At 45.9% G+C, this 17,439-nt stretch overlaps 1 protein-coding gene across 3 annotated transcripts in view; it reads right to left on the bottom strand.

Moving 5' to 3' along the window:
• LOC119165154 (serine/threonine-protein kinase D1) overlaps positions 1-17,439 on the bottom strand; it is a 62,802-nt gene that overhangs the window by 35,451 nt on the left and 9,912 nt on the right. For 2 of the 3 annotated variants that reach the window (XM_075870817.1, XM_075870818.1), the window contains exons 3-7: positions 15,915-16,053; positions 10,506-10,637; positions 8,429-8,592; positions 7,434-7,734; positions 6,544-6,691 (exon numbers count right to left, since the gene is read on the bottom strand). In XM_075870817.1, coding sequence (XP_075726932.1) covers positions 6,544-6,691; positions 7,434-7,734; positions 8,429-8,592; positions 10,506-10,637; positions 15,915-16,053 — 884 coding nt within the window. The remainder of the gene's footprint in view (positions 1-6,543; positions 6,692-7,433; positions 7,735-8,428; positions 8,593-10,505; positions 10,638-15,914; positions 16,054-17,439) is intronic. The other variant, XM_075870819.1, reaches the window with a different exon arrangement.

Raw genomic sequence — 17,439 nt, 5'->3', positions numbered from 1 at the left:
CCGCTTTAGCACGTTACTGCGAGAGGCGCACGAGGCAGCTGCCGACGGGCCCTTGCTCATCGCGGGCGACTTCAACGCGCCCCACGCGGCCTGGGGGTACGGCTACGAAACGCCAAAAGGTAAGCGCCTTTGGGACGATGCGCAGAATGAGGGCCTCGAGCTCATCACAGACCCTTCCGCGCCTACGCGCAGGGGCAACAGCGTATGTGCAGACACCTCACCCGACCTCACATTTACCAAGAACGTTGCTAGCGCGCGATGGCACAATACACAGGAGCACCTGGGTAGCGATCACTCAGTGATCGAGATCCAGGTCAACGCTGAACCTCACCACCGCGTTCATAGGGAAGGTACCAAAGGCAAGAACCACCGGCTGAGGGATTGGGACGCGTTTCGCAAAGTCCGGAAAGAGCAGAATCGTGGCAATGCGGCTATTGAGGATATAGATAGCTGGACTGCGACGCTCAAGGGGGATTTAGAAACGGCGACGCGGGAGGTTCCGCCAGAAGCACAGCTCGAAGTGGTAGACAGCAAACTCCTACACATGTGGGAAGCCAAGCGCAGCCTGCAAGACAGGTGGAAACGTCAACGCCACAATCAAACGCCGCGCAGACGCATAGCACGGCTAAGCAGGGACATGGAAGAGCATGCGTTACAGGTATGCAAAACGCAATGGGAAGAGATCTGCAATGGGATGGAGAACCAGCTGGGACGGGCCAAGACGTGGCATCTCCTCCGGCACCTCTTGGATCCAGAGGAGACGAAAACATTGCACGCACATAAGCTTAACAAGTTGCTGCACGAATACAAAGGCACCCACGCGGAATTTCTAGATGACGTGCGAAGCCGTTACTTTCAGTCACGTAGCCCCCTCGCGCACTCGGCATACGCCTGGGAGGGTGAGGGTAACGCGGAGCTAGACGAGGACTTCAGCGTTGCAGAGGTGAGGGCGGTGCTGCACAGGCTCAACACAAAGTCGGCGCCAGGCCCGGATGGGATAACCAACAAAGCGCAGCTTAACTTGGACGATGAGTCGATAGAACAACTGACGGCTTACATGAACGAGTGCTGGAATGCGGGCGCTATACCGAACTCGTGGAAAACGGCGCGCATAATTATGATCCCCAAACCGGGCAAACGAGTACAGATTGACAACCTTCGACCGATATCCCTGACGTCCTGCGTTGGTAAGGTCATGGAACATGTGGTTCTCGCTCGCCTTACCAACTACCTCGAGGACCGAAACATGCTCCCACACACGATGCTGGGGTTCCGTCGTAACCTTTCCACGCAGGACGTTATGCTTCAACTCAAGCACGATATCGTAGACAATCCCACACGATCCACCAAAGCGATACTCGGGCTCGACCTCAAAAAGGCGTTCGACAACGTTAGCCATGCTGCGATACTTGAAAGTATACGAGCGTTGGGACTGGGCGAGAGAACGTACCACTACGTACGGGATTTTCTTACGGGCCGCCGGGCCCGATTAGCGATCGGTGGACTAGAATCTCAGAACATATACATGGGTTGTACGGGCACACCGCAGGGCTCCGTAATCTCGCCCATGCTCTTTAACCTCGTGCTTGTCGGATTACCACAAAAACTCGCTGAGATAGAAGGCCTCCACCATAGCTTGTACGCTGATGATATCACCCTCTGGGTTGCCGAGGGAAATGACGGCCACATAGAGCAAACGCTGCAGGAAGCCGTTGACGTGGTGCAGGACTACCTTCGCGACACTGGCCTAGAATGTTCCGCCGCTAAATCGGAGCTCCTGCTCTATAGACCATCGCGCAGGGGCCGTAAACCCAAGAACGCCGATTCCGCATTCGAGTGCGCATATAGAGAAATTAATGTACGCACATCAGACGGCGCTGTCATCCCACAAGTTAACACCATTAGGGTACTGGGATTGCGCCTGTCCGCCAACGGCCACAACGGCGAAACCGTTCGCAGACTAGAGGGCGTGGTCAATGAAACAATCCGGTTGCTGAAACGAATAACAAATCGGCATAGCGGAATGAAGGAAAGCAATACCATTCGCCTGGTACATGCTTTCGCTATGAACCATATAACGTACGTCGCCTCCTACCTCAAGTGGCAGGTGACTGAACGCACCAAACTAGATTGTCTCATCCGCAAGGCGTACAAACGCGCAATCGGATTACCGGCCAATACCAGCACGGAAAAATTTCTCGAGCTGGGGTTGCACAATACTCTAGATGAGATAATCCAAGCACACAACATCGCCCAGTACGAACGTCTGGCGAAGACCAGAACTGGTCGACACATCGTCGAGACACTGGGTATCAACTACCATACGCAGCGCGGCGAAAAGGTCGGGATACCCAGACGTATTCGCGAGCGCATCGTCGTTATGCCGTTGCCTAAGAACATGCGCCCGACACATCACATCGGTCGGCGCAACAGGCGCGCCCAAGACCTTGAAAAGAAATTCGGCAATAGCAAAGACACAGTTTACGTGGACGCGGCCCGTTACGACTGCCACCGCGGCTTCGCGGTCGCGATCACGGATCATGTAGGAACTTGCGTCATGAGTGCGACGATAGGCACGGAAGAGACGGAGGCGGCCGAAGAAGCTGCCATAGCCCTCGCGATAGCCACCACGGACGCCGAGGTGATAATAGGCGACTCGCAGGCAGCGATACGCAACTACGCCAGCGGCCGGATCTCCCGCGAAGCGGCCCGCATTCTCCAAATTCACGAACGCAACATCTGCCGCAAAAACGACAGTTTCCTCGTATGGACCCCCGCCCACACGGACCCTCCGCTTGCGGGCAACGCGACTGCCCACGCCGCGGCTCGAGGACTTACACGCCGAGCTGCGACGCCTGCCGACAGTCCCGATGTCTCGCACACTTCGACAGCGATGCGGGAATGGACGTGGGGGGATCGCATGACCACTTTCAGAGACATCACGCAACACTACAGACTCAACAGATGCAAATATCCACCACCCCACGCCAAACTAAACAAGAAACAGCAGGTTGCCTGGAGACAACTACAGACACACACGTACCCGAATCCGGTGATCCTTCGCCTCTGCTACCCAGGCATTTATACGTCCGACGCGTGTAAGTCGTGCGGAGCCAGAGCGACGCTGCAGCACATGCTGTGGAAGTGTACCGGTAACACGCAGCAGTCCCCTACGAACCCGGTAGACATGGCAGTCTCGAACCGCGAGGCGCGATGGGAGGCGGCTCTGCTCAGCCACGACCTTGCCGATCAACTGTGGGCCGTCCGGCAAGCCCAGGATGCCGCCCGGGTCCAAGGACTCGAGGTCGTCACCTAGGCCGGAGTGCTTGTAGCCCCACCCCGCTCAATGACGCCGGACATGTTCAATAAAGTTTTTACTCACTCACTCAACATATTAAATAAACGTGTTTGGCTTGGTTCGTTTCGACCGCGTCTGCTGTGTTCGTTCACTTCAAGATCGTGGTGGCGCTCCCCCCATTGAGACCCCACAGCGCTGATAAAAGCGTGAACATCCCAACTGCGCGCCACTCGAAACTCTAAAAAACACGTGCAGAATGCGTGCAGCGTAAAAGCAAAGCAACGCTTTTTCAAAACAGTAGGAAGGGGAGAGAAGAGAGGTTGACCTTTGTGTAACGAGTTTTCTCCCCACAACCACCGGCAGTGCCACGCACTGCAGCGCCCTCCGCGGCGTGGGTTTTCTCTATAGCTAAACAAGAAATAGGATAAACGCCAGTAAAAAATGAGATCCAATAATATAGGAAATGCAAGAAATGAAAGTTGGAGATTTTGATTTCGCAAACATGGTTTCTACAGAGCAACTGGCTCAGCTATTTAATTAGGCATGGCTGTGCTGGAGACCTATCACTAATGTGCATGTGACAACAATACCCATAATCCTTAAAAACCACTTCTTCGCCCTTTCAAGGATACGGCCCGCACCAAGGGGTGACTGAGCCCTAAGGAAAATGAAGACGCTAGTCAACCAGCTCAGCATGTGACAATAGCAGCTCTGAAGCTGCTCACCCACCTTGAAGTTCCCACACCAACTCAGTGCGACATTATAGATTGTCATGGCATCTGCTGAAGCCTGCATAATCGTTTGTCACTAAAAATTACTTACGTTGTGCTCCGAGGGACTAGCTTTATAAAATTTTACATCATTGTGGCCAAAATATGCAAAAGGACTTAGAAATCCGTTCATGTGTTGTGTTTTAGTATGAAATTTAGGCGTAAATGTGAGCTTAATTTCCCTTTTGAATAATTAACCTTTGATAGTAAAATTTTTTACATTATTATCAATAATTCATTTAATTTGTAATGGCCAAGTTATGTCATGCTCAATTCGCAAGTGTATTTTTTAGACAATACAGATTTTTTTCTATAAAAATGTTATGACAGTTACGCCCCTGTTCTCTTCACAAATGAACTCTATGCAGAGCAATAAAACCTTGTAGCACCTAAATGTCTTTCCAAATGAGTAACTAGCCAAAATTTGTGAATTACCATTTCAATTACTAGCTTCAGAGCCTGTTTTTAAATGAATGAGTTCTACGATGAGACAACATATGACATACCCAATTTTCAAAATTCACAAAAAATGCACATATTTTGAAAAAAAAGTAATTGAAATTTGGCGGACCGATCTAGGCGAAACAGAAACTGAGTGCATTAGGCCCATAGAAAATATATCAGCCCTGTTCGTTCGCACCCAAACCTCACGTGACAATTTTTCAATAAAGGTGTGTCACAGCAGAGTATGGTCTGCAACAACGGCAAGTTGTCCCAAATACCCAAACGGGCTGCTTATTCTTTGATTGGTGTGAGGTGCTTATCTGTTTCATTTGTGATGTACAAAAAAAAACTGCAATTTCTGCTTTTCTTTTCTACTCTACAGCTTAAAACTAGGAAGCAGTCACTGCAGCGCTACTTCTCGCAGAAAAGCGAATGAGTTCATTGCCCTTCTTGGCAGTCGGCAGTTGAGGCTCCTGAGAGCATGCAAGCCAAACATTATAGTGCAGCACAAAGTCTGGAAGTTAGAATATTTTCAAAGTCAGCGAGAAATTGTTCGCTCCCCTCTAGACAAAGAATGCCATGTTCCCAAATAAACTGAGGCACAGACACAAATGACACGACTATGAATAGGGTGAGCCGCGTGGTTACCGCGAACTCAACGGGTGCTCTGACATGCGCCACACGATCACATAAGTTGCATGTTCGAAAAAAATAAAAGAAAGCGCTCAAAGCTACGATGCGTGCTGACGAAAGGACGTAGTTTTTTTCCTTCCTTGTCATCCCTCTCAAACAGCCTTCAGCGCACTCGCCAGTATGAAAGGAGAGAGAAACTAATTGAAGCGAGTAACAAATCCATGTAACTCTATTGAGGCAATAAACTTCTTTAATAAATCAACTTGATGATTACTCAAAGAACAGTTGCAGGGTGCCTTTAATGAAATGTCGCACTTTACGTAGTGTCCCCTTGACTCGAGGAAAATGGGTAAGGCTAGGTTAGGTTAGGTGCTACACCAACATATGGTATGGCCTCGGCTGGAGTCTCTGACTATTTTAGTTTACCAACCATGATGAATTATTGTCAGAACTGCTATAAAATAAAGATAACTGATGGACACCTCACATACATTTAAATCGGTTATAGAGGGAGCCTTCTTTCCACACTCAAATGTCGCCATCGCTTTTATACGGCTCAGTGCTCCTTGCTCAACGCACATTCTGATACCTTATGGTTCCTCCAATATTGTCACTTCCTGTCATTATATTCTCTACTTTGACTAAATATTGACTTTCTGCAGACACCACGGGCTATTTTCATGACTAGTGGTCTGCGTGGAGCAGTGCGACAAGACAGAGAAGCAAGACACACATAAAACATATTGAAGATACTTGGTGCAACTTTGCACTTCCACAAACAAACACACATTCACCCAGGGAAACTTGCAAAAACGCATACCACACACCGCAGTTTTATATAAAAACTCTAACCAACTAGCCCGGCATTATGCTCCAGTAACTTGTCGTACACATGCTCACAAAACTCGGAATACCAGACAGTTGGCCACTCGTTAAAGGGAGCATGCTGATTTCCCTAGCAAACGGTGCTCGCTTTCGAATGCATTAGAACTGGCATTACATTTTGCCAAATGCTTGCATTAGGTGCATCTTAGCAGTGTCACACATGGCCAGTTGGTAGATGAGGTTTGTGATGTGTTGCACACGTGTATTCGAGCATGCACACTCATGCAAGCAGGTTGGAGCTTGGGCCCTTTTCGTCGTTTAGGCATCATTATACTGACAAGGCAACATACTTATGGTATACAAAGCTGGCAAATCCAGCATTTTGTCAAACCTAAAAAGTACATAGCGCTAGCCTTTTGGCACAAGGCAACAACATTCTAGATGCATTATGGTGCGAGGCTTCCTTGCTAGGGACACCGCACATGCATACTTCGCCAACAACGCCCGCCTGTTCAACATTTGGAACAACTCTGCGAGCACTTATACATATAGCAAAAGGTCACATGCACTCACTCGAGGTTGGTCTTGGGCAGCTCATCTTCACGGTTGTCTACTGGTGGCCGTGGTTCGTGCTGTTCGCTCTCCGTGTCGGAGTCATCCTCCACGTTGTCACGCTCCCCGTTGTTCTCCAGCTCAGAGCTGCTCTCGGAGTTGTCCTGAGCTGTTCGCCACGCGTGCACCACATTTACCACGCTTTTCAAAACTTTAGTGAAACTAACAGAGTCAGTACTATCAACTGCATGCACAGAGAGTTGAATAAGCAGTTATGTGCTAAATTATGCTACAAGTAAAGTTTGGACTTTATTTGCTTGAGACACTTTGACAAAATCTGCTAACATCAAGTTTCCAAACACTACATTCCCTAGTAGTAGTCCTGAAATGGTGAGTATTTGTCTTTTGTGTTTTTGCACGCGTCACGAGTGGACATAAATGAATAAATCAGTAAATTGAATTAGTTTGCTCTCCGTTAGAGGCGTTCTACATGAAATTGAAGGGCGAAGATTGCGTCAGCTAGACGTTGGTGTGTTGCGGGAGTGCGAATTTCAATTGCTATGCAGCAATATGCTTTAGCTTTTGGTATGAGGAGCTTTGCAAAGTGCACAGTCGTGTTTGTGATGTATGATCTGCATTTTTTTTTTCCACAGTCCTTTCGTAATTAAAATAGTTGGTAGTAGCGCCCGTTCCTGCTTACTTGTCTCCTATGTCTCATTTTTTTTTGGCGCTCTACTTTTATTTTTAGACAATGCACCAATTTGCTTGGGAAAGCAATCTATTAATTAAATTGACAGCTGGTCTTCTGAACGGACAAACCTTCCAAGAAAATTAGCTTCCTCCAATCGTTGTGCTCTACAATTGTAGCTGCATCCAGATTTGCAAAGGCCGAATTGCCACGGCTCACTCACAGGCATCTGCCCACTCCCGGGGCGCCTCGCCCGTGCAGTCCATGGGGATCTTGTCCATGCAGCGCTTGTGGACATTGAATTTGCAGTCCTTGCACTGGAGCCCTTGGCGGAAGAGGCCCTTGAGCAGCCGCTTGCAGTGTTGGCACACCGTCGGCTTGGCGTACGAATGCACCACGAACGTGTGCGGTATGCAGATGCGGCCCGCCAGCTCCCGCTCCACCCAGACAGGACGCCCCATGTTCAGCGACGGGGACCGCTTCTCTCGCGAAGTGGACGACAAGCTGCTCCCACTGCTGAGCAACTGCGCACAGCAAGGGCCATTGCTATCAAACAGCGAAGTGTAAGACTAAGCAGCTGCGAAGTTGCTTAGATGAGGACACAAGAAAATACAAACCCACAGGACCGACGCTGTGTGTTCAGCAATATGCCATGCCCTTCTATGTACTGAAGTACAGCCAAACGCACTTATAAGCATAGGTTGGCAAAACTTGTGGAGCTCACTCGGACTCAGACTCACAAAAACTTTACTGAGCCGAACTTACTCGCTCAAACTCACCAAAACATTGCTTACCTGGACTCACTCCGACTCACGGCTCGATGCGAGTCTCAGTGAGTCCACTCATGGGTCTGCAGACATTTGATTTAGTCTTTATGCAAGCTGATCGACGGTTGGCTCACACATCTGCTACTGCTACTATCGATATGCTACACCTCAATCATCAGATGTGTTTCTTCCTTCGTATGCCAGTACAAGACTGCGAATTCACCAAATTTAGGCATATTCACCCTCTAGACAGTGCAAGGAAAGATTAGAAGGTGAGCTTCTGGTTAATGAACTTTTGTGTTCCAATACTTTGTGGTTAATTACACAGCCAATCTGTCTTGCGTAGAAGCGTCAGAAATTCCAACTACAGAAAAGGAGGAAGAGGATACTGTCACTGTATTGTTTGAGACCTCAAATCTAGAAAACTTATGTAAATTTTATACCAACTCACCACATTGTGATCGTCACTGAAGGTAGCTGCGCTAGATGCAGTCCGTTGGATTGCTTCCGTTGGGCTCCGAGGGTACATCGAGGTGGAGGACCGCCGCCGCCGTGTGTGGCTGCAGTTATTTGGGATCTTGTATGCGCACCGCTTGTGGTAGTTGAGCCCACAGCCTGCAACGCACAAAAACGAAAAGATGCAATCCTGAGGTCAAAGTCATAGAGGTACCTATGATGGTGGTGCGCCAAAGACTCTGAGTGCAACGCTTAAAACTTGAAGAAAGGACAGAAAAGAGACAAAAGAGTGCCAACTACCAACTGTTAGAAGCATTTCAGGTTAGAAGGAAAGAGTCCGTCTGTGACAGTGACACATCAATTCTGCTGTAAAGATACGAGTTATGTTTTTTGATGGACAGCTTACGTGACGACATGTCTGATGTCATTCTTTACGAAGGTGTGTTTACTCCGCCATACAAAACTCTTGCATACAGACAAAGTGGGAAGCTCAGAGAATGCTGACGAGACATTATATTTTAATATTAATATAATATTTATTTTGATGCTTGTGAATCATGAAAACATTCAAATTGGCCACTTGTGCGTCATTAATGGAGCCGCGGTTCAGAGCAGCCGTGAAAACGTCACGATATCTTGCATGAGCACGTCAAGGGAAGCTCATACCGTGTTGTAGTGTGAACGTACTGTAAGAACGAAAACTAGAATTTAAATGCATTACTTTTTCAGAGAGCATTCCTGCTTAGCAGTACATTTTCTGGACCCTTGATAACTTGGCCTTTCATTAGATGCAAAAAGACAACAACTGAAAGTTTTCGTGTCAGTAGTCCTTTAATGCCACTGCACATGCATGGACATCTACCTGCTTTTCAGCTTTGGCTGACAATAAACAGTTGGATGTAGAAACTTCTCTGTCTCTTCCCATTTCTTTTCTTCAAGTTTCAAGCATTGTAGCAGGAATAACACATCTAGCAAACTTTGGCACCAACACTGCCAAGAGCAAGTTTTCTAGCGATAGCACGGCTACCAGTTATTATGAACGTTCAAGCAAAAACGAAATGCAAGCAGTAAGAGGTGACGTAGAACATCTGTTGAACATATCATTAACCAAGATAGCAATGTGTCATTCTCGTACAAATGCATGCTAAATCACGCTATATAGCGAGTCCAATGTAGCAACAAGAAACTCCCTGATTTCCCACATTAGTGCATCACAGTTTCATAATACCAAATTTGTTGTGAGAGTATGACTTCCGTTCAACACCCCATGTTTGTACATACCCGCTTTGGGAGTATACAGTCATTCATGTTCCAGCTGTGTGGCACCTGAATGCATTTCATTACAAAAACCATCGCTGACTGTGAAAAGATATTTGGTAAGCAAGAAAATGTGCAAAAATAAAATGCTATACACAACACCGCCTAGTAATTCCAACCTCAGTTTCTGCATGCGTCACCGTGATGTCATCAATTCTGACATCATCTGCTGGGGCTACGTAACAGTTTATCGGTAAAGAATGTTTCAATTGTGTTGTGAGAGACCCAAAGGCTTAACATAAAGAGTTTCAAAAAATTTCATTCAATCAACGCGGCCAGAATACGCAAAATGACAAATTCCTGGCGTCGCACTGACATTAACATGCTAAATCTTCAGCACAAAATTCAAGTATAGAACTTTATGTACTTTTTTAATAATAATTTTATCATGATAATATGACCAAAGTGCCATGAAACAGAGCTGCGCAAAAATGATCGTCTTCCTGCATCGCTGAAATTTTCAACTTTAGCTTCCCTCTAAAGAAACATTGCAAGCAGCATGTCTTGGTGTCAACCAATAACTTGATAATAACTGTTGGAATTCGATGCAGTACACTCTCCTCAAGCAAAACATGAAAAGGCCGAGAAAATGTGTTCTGTGAAACAGGAGTGCCATTTGCTAGACATGAACAAAGGGGCACAATTCAAGGGCGAAACCAATCATATAAGATTCTAATAAAACCAGCAATTTCATTTAAGAGCCTTTTGTTACTCGAGAGTCTGCTGTACTTGATTGGCAGAGGATCCATGCTCACCCTCGCACTTCAGGCCTTGCCGGACCAGGCCAAAGAGCATCTCGCCACAGAAGTCGCAGAAGGTGGGCGTCTTGTACGAGTGCACCGTTAGTGAGTGCGGCCGGATCTGGACATCGTCACTCGGGTTTTGGGCTGCAACAGGCAAAGAAAAGAAGCAAAGGAAAACATTGACAGCACAAGCAGGGGTCCACAAGAAGCCCCAATAGACCTTTTCCAACAACCCCAAAACGCCCCGCGGGTGCGCGGAGCACCGTGGAAACAGTGTGTGCGCCGAGCGAGGCTGCTGTTGCAGCGTGCACGCTGCTCATTGGTGCCGTGAAAGCACAAAATATTAAATATTATTAATATTATGAACGCTACATATGTCAGAGCCTACCTGCATGTATCTTTACGCATGAAACATGAAAAGAGTAGGGAGTTTTAGTGCTGGGTACCCAAGCGGCTTGCGTACGCAGGACGTTGGGGCGGCGGTATTGCGCATGCGCGAAACCCTAAACAGATGCATCGCAAGATCGCTGGGGCGATGGGGCCATGCGTCCGCGCAGTCCACCTTCGCAAGAACTCACGGTATTCGCACTGCGGATACCGTGAGTTCTCTAGCCTCTAGCCGTCGAGTTAGCCGTTACTCTAGTGGTCGAGTTAAAATAAGCCAAAGTGCGAGCACTTATAGCGATTACACGGTTTCGGTTCCAAAGCTAGAATGGCCTGGAACATAGAAACTAAAAGACATATGCCAGCCCCCGACCAGCTGAATAGGTGGCGCCATCTAGGGCGGCCATAGTGAAACAGACAACCACAACTTTGTTATTGCAGAAACATTGTGCATTGTACATCTGGTGGAAAAACTGCGCAGCGACAATATTACAAATGAGTAACCCCTTTATTCATTTTCGCCTCAAAAACATTACGCGTAAGCCAAAATGTTCATGACTGCGGTTGCACGAAGTGTCCCAAGATGTCGACACTGTCGTTACAATAACCTTGTGTTTTTAACTTTTTTGCGTATACCAGATTACTGTACACAATAAAAAATGTGTCCTGATCACTATGTATGTTTAATTTAACATTTTAAATCATAAAAAGACTTAAATAATACTCACACAACAAGACGCTATGGCTCTGCGAGTGCGTGTGAACTTCGTGCGGCTTGCGTTTGCGTGCGTGCCACCGTGGCGCTAACTAAAAGGCATACCCGGTTGGGTATGGGTTGGGCATGCAACGCCGCGCGCTCCCAAGCCCGCAAGGCCCCTAGAGAATGCGTACCCAGCACTAAAACTCTCTATTAACACAGTCAATGTAGGTATCAATGGGCAGATGAGCTGAAAGGCACGCGAGTTGTTGCGTACTACAGTATTGCGTACTGATACACATACAGTCAAAACGTACTATCGTGAGGAATGTGAGGTGGGACATTTAATTCATATTAATTCAATGATTAACTGCTCATGAGGTGCTATGGCATTTAATACCTTCGCGATGTGATTGGGCCATTTACACCAAACTGTGGATAAGTTTTACAAAATTATTTGATTTTTATTGATAACTAACACACTGTAAAAAACAGTGAGTACATTCTGAACGTGTTTAAAGAGGAAGGAATAAAACTAGAATCCACTTGTGAGGTACTTTGCTCGAATAATTTGCGGTTTATTAATATTTGCTTCGTCACTGTGGAGCATGTCTGCTGACAGTATATTCCATTCAGCGAAACCGGGGTTGAATTTCGTGTCGGCACATTATTCAACGAGAAATAATGACGTCATGCTTATGCTCGGCATTGAAGAAAAAACAAAATAAAACTTGAGCCCATTACCCGTGCAATAGTTTCCAGCTGCAAATTGATAACCTCAAGGAGGCGCGGTAATCTGTGTATCATATTGCATCGGTTTGAGAACAGCTCATTCACAGTGCAAAAAAAAAAAAAAAAACAGATTCCTCCACCCATGCAGAAAAACTAATAATACTGCAGTTATTCCACATATACGTAAGTAGCACGGTCTCAGAGAATGTTGGGAAGAGGAGTGTTGTGTTTTCCAAACCTTAGTTACATTTCAATAAACAATTATATCGGGCCAGTTGGTATGAATCCAGTTACATTTGTTCCACAGTGCACAGAAGGTCGCAGGGGTCAGTAGGCAGAAAAAAAAATACTGTCAAAGACATGGCAATTGTTCTCCCACTTGTTGTGAAGGGGATGCTAACCGAATTCCTCTTTCTGGGGTTCACATATACACATTCGCCAGACTGATGGATGAGCTAACATGTGCTTCAGAGAGCATTAACATTTATTAATACGGCCGTCTAATCGCACTTCGAATTGTCAGTCAGGCAAATGTAGTCTTATCGTTGAAGGCACAGCAACTCTGCCCAGTCACCCTATCCAGACTACGCCAGTAATCTCGGAACTATATTGTAAAGAACACCCCACTTTGTCAATTTTCTATCATTACAACAGAAGAAACTTTAATCTATTAATCGACTCTAAACAACCATCTTAGTTGTTTGCCTTTCCATACCTTTTCGTGACATGTACGACACACCTCATTTTCGTACATATATTTTTCAACACGTGCAATAACCTTTCAGTAGTGAGTGAGTGTTTGCGGTGTGTATATTTCTTTCCTTGTCCTACTTCTTTCGTTTCGCCCTGTAACCTTTATTCCAACCTGTAGAAGGAAAGTTGGTATGTGCATATCGTGCAAGCAATGCGTACACGATCTAGTTAATGTACTTTATTTTAAAGAATACCAGTTATTTCTAGCACACTCTTTAAACACCACAACCTTACAATTCACTAGTCGACAGTGCCGATGGCCATTGATTCTTAATGCATCCGTGAATGATGGGCTTCTCCCACACCTCTTAGGCAACTAGATTGCGCGCGTGTGTGTTTCGTTTATGCTGAAGGCGTACTTGTGCTAAAGGATAAAAAATTATACAACTGAGGCCTCTTGCCCGCTCGGCTGGTTTAACAGTGAGCAGATGGAAACTTTAGACGGGCCGTTGCAGCTAAATACCGAAGTTAATTAGCAAATCACGCAGAAATATATCGCACCTTACCAAGTTCACTTGATCTGAGAAGCAATAGCAGGGCACAAATGGAAAGCTAAAGCATGAGGCCGACGCGCTCGTCGCGGCGGCTGCTGCGGCGCACAAACTTTCCCATGAGTGCTTGCGCACCCGTTGGCAGCACTCCTGTGCTTGAAAAAGGTCTATTCACCATACCATTGATTTAGCACCTTGGAACCTTCAGAGCAATAGCAGGTGTGACTTTTTTTATTTATTTCAAACTTGCTAAGTGCTGATGAACTTAATTTCTTTTTACACTGAAACCCCACACCTGAAGCAATTAATTGAGGTGGGCTATGAGGAATTACTCATTGGAAACTTGAAATCACTTTACATTGACCTTATGCAAAACTGTCAATGAAAATGCCAGGTTAATGTATATTAAAAATAATAGAGATAACTTCAAAAATGGCCAATCTGAGATTCTTTTTTAAAAACTGCACCACGAGTTGGAGATGAGGTCAATGATGATGACAAACTAAATAAACTGGCCAGGCCTGTAAACTCTACAGAATTAATGAAGCGAAAAATGACATGTAGAAGTTAATTATATAGCACTGGAAACCATAATCAATTTTTTTTCAACTATAGTTTAATGAGTCACAAACATTTATGAGGGGCCACTTAGAGAGTTTAACTAAATATTGTTATGCTCTGATGTTGGCCCTTAGCACCAGCAAAACATTAATTTATAAGTGTTGATAAAAATTTATTCTTTCCTCATACAACTGGAAAATTAATAAAAGGTAATGGGCTAAATATCTTGAATCAGTTGTGCAGTAATCAACGCTGGCATAGCCGGACGAGCGGGTTCATACTTACGCCCTTCAAATTTTTCCCATTTTATGTGCATACAAGAAAATGCACATAAACGAGAGTAGGATCCTCCCAAGAAAAGTATGCACTGTTCAAATTCATACATGCCTCATGCGATATTCTCTGATGCGTCAGCTTTCCGTATACTGCACGACTGCTATGAAAATGAGCCATCGCTTGTGCCTGCAGTCATGTGTGTGTTCCCGTTCTGGCCTGTCTGTACTGACAGCTTACATGACAGCTTACATGACACCATCGAGCCTCAGTCGCACTTGCAGCGGAACATGTCTAGACGACATCCGTGTCATGCGATGGCTGTGTTGAGAGGAGAATGCTAATCATAACTGTTGGAGTCTTATGCCTCCCAACCACAATGCCATTACAAGAGACACCACAACGAAGCGCTCCAGAAAGCCACTAGACTACTTGGGGTTCTTTAATGAGCATCTGAGATTGAGCACACATTTCACATTCATGAAAACGAGGCCACGGTAGCCCGGTTACAGCCCCACATTCTCCAGGTGAGCACCGAAGTTCCATAACCACTAGACAAGTGAAAGCTAAGAAAAGCAAGAATAATTGTTATTTCTCTCACTTCTCTCGTGTTTGAAGCTATCAAAAACTGAACATAGCTTACATGAAGTGCAAAAGAAATAGCCTACTTGTGGGCAGGCCACCATCCTGTCTGGACAGCAAAGTAATGTGCATCTCCTTTGTCTCATGCTGTCTCGGCCAAGCTGTCTATTGATGGCTACGTGAGAATTGGAATGAGACTTTAAGATAGCCATACGTCCAATTAGCTGTCAATTTTGCCGTCTACAACCAGTATAGAAACACAGCCATGGAGGTGAAAGTGAGAAAAAGGATGCCAGGCCTATGCACAGCACCATCGGAAGAGCAAAAGCTGGAAGAGTAGCCTTTCTAGAGCCTTTTTCAAACTCTCTTAGTGCAGCTACCGGAGGTATACGCTAGCATGCCACTCACTATGCCATAGATATGAATCATAACTTTTGTGAAGCAGGAAAGCTTCCACTATGCAATTATTTGTCATCTTCGGGAAGGTGTGGTACCCACCACCTACTTGTAAGTGTTGATGCTGTGGCTTATGACGACGGAGAGTAAGGGATGAGCCTGTTGTAACAGATTGGAAGCATTCCACGACCAACTTGTCATGCAATTCACATCCTTTCACATTTGCTGCTAATTTGCCTTTATTACACATGTTAACATTTTTCCTTTCCCTCCGTGAAGCCTGCACAGGGTCTGCTTTCCAGGGGAATTCAAGCACTGGCTTGGCTCTGTGGTAGAATACTGGGCCGCCACACAAAGGGCCCGGCTTCAAATCCATTGTATCCTGAACATCTTTTTTATTTATTCTGTTTTTTTTTTATTTCACGCTATAGCGCTTACAGAAACCAGTGGCGGTGGACAACTAAAGTCCTTGTTGTGACATCATATCAGCTTTGCAGTAAAATGCTTTCCTTGGTGGAGCCACACAGTGGCTCCACCAAGCCAGCTACTTGCCTGAAACGACAATCTCCACCAGGGTGCCCTCGGCCACATCAGAAGCAGCATTGATGGGCAGCAGAATGTTCTCACTGTTGTAGTCGTGCCGGAACAGGAGCAGCCGCTCACTCAGCCTGTTCAGGCCGTGCTCCGGCAGCTGGACAATCCAGTGCGTGGGGCCAATAGGAAGCAAAGACAAAGCCGGCTTGAACATGCAACACTACTACCACCGCAGACTGCAAGACAGCTGCTGACAAGAAAATACCCAATTGCAAGGCAAGCGGCAAGTGTGATATGCACGCGATGCTTCTGCTGCAAATGCAATATTACGAACCTTTTAAAAAATAATAAAAAGAAGAAAAAGATAGTGAATTTCACCCAGTGGAACTATCATAGTATGCATAGAACTTATGGTAGTGAAGCAGATGCACATTAGTACATGCATTCTTTATTACGTTTTTATGAGAGTCCTTTAAGGAAAATAAACTGAAACAAACTGTAGGTAGCACTCCAGTTACAATATGCTGTGCGTATTCTTATATACAAACCGCTGCAAGGGCACTTTGTCAGTTATGCAATTCATCTCAAAACGTGCATCACAAGACCCAATCACAAGTCCGTATTTGGGCCATATTGACCGGCAGCACTGTGAGATAAATAAAAATGGTGGTTTCAGTGATGTTCCTCTTACTAAAGTTTCTCAATATGTCGTGACATGTAATTCGTCTTGGTTGTAAATGCATGTCATGCCTATTGTGAACAAAATGATCACAACTGTCTAATTTGATGCATTCAGGTAGTATGAGACGAGGGTTATTGGCCTGTTGTGAGCTCTTAAAAATGATCATGCAATGCGTGATGCCTTCTGGCAAAAAGAGAATAGCGTTCCACATTCGTGACTTACGTTAAAGCGATACTGAACAAAAATAGGGAAAACTCGCAAAACATCGAAATTCTACTCAGAAGATGTGACCATTCCGATGTACAGAGTTCTTTTCCCGTATTTTAGAACAGTCGACTGTATTTTTGATGGATTGTCAGCGTGTGGCTGCAGTACATTAACCCGAGCCATGACGTCGTAATCGACAAGGCACATGCAGAATGCACATGTTCCTCTCTTCCTCTTCGTTCTCTCCATCTCTCCTATCATCCCACTCACCCATTTCCCATAAGACCACTGACACTTTACCCCAGCCAGGACTATCATTTGCTACCGGTGCTATTCATACCGGTTCTGGGAACCATAGGGGGAGATGAGCAAGTCGAGGGACACGGGCAACGGCTTGCACTGCTGGCTGGCCCGCTTTGGGCTTTTGTGACATCACCAAATGCCAACTCCTCTTATTCATGGCATGGCCGCTAGACGCAGAAGTTTGTGAAAATACAATAAGTTCACCATTTTCTCGTAGTTTATGCCTGGCATGAAGGTTGTCTATGGATTTCAGGAGCCAATATTTTATTCAGTATATTCCTTTCATTTTTGTTCAGTATGCCTTTCAGCATGGCACCAGATAAATGCAGAATTGCATGCACCTAAATACAC

The sequence above is a fragment of the Rhipicephalus microplus genome, chromosome 8 (assembly GCF_043290135.1).
Source record: "Rhipicephalus microplus isolate Deutch F79 chromosome 8, USDA_Rmic, whole genome shotgun sequence".
In the NCBI taxonomy this organism is placed as follows: Eukaryota; Metazoa; Arthropoda; class Arachnida; order Ixodida; family Ixodidae; genus Rhipicephalus; species Rhipicephalus microplus.
This window is presented reverse-complemented; position numbering and strand designations above follow the sequence as displayed.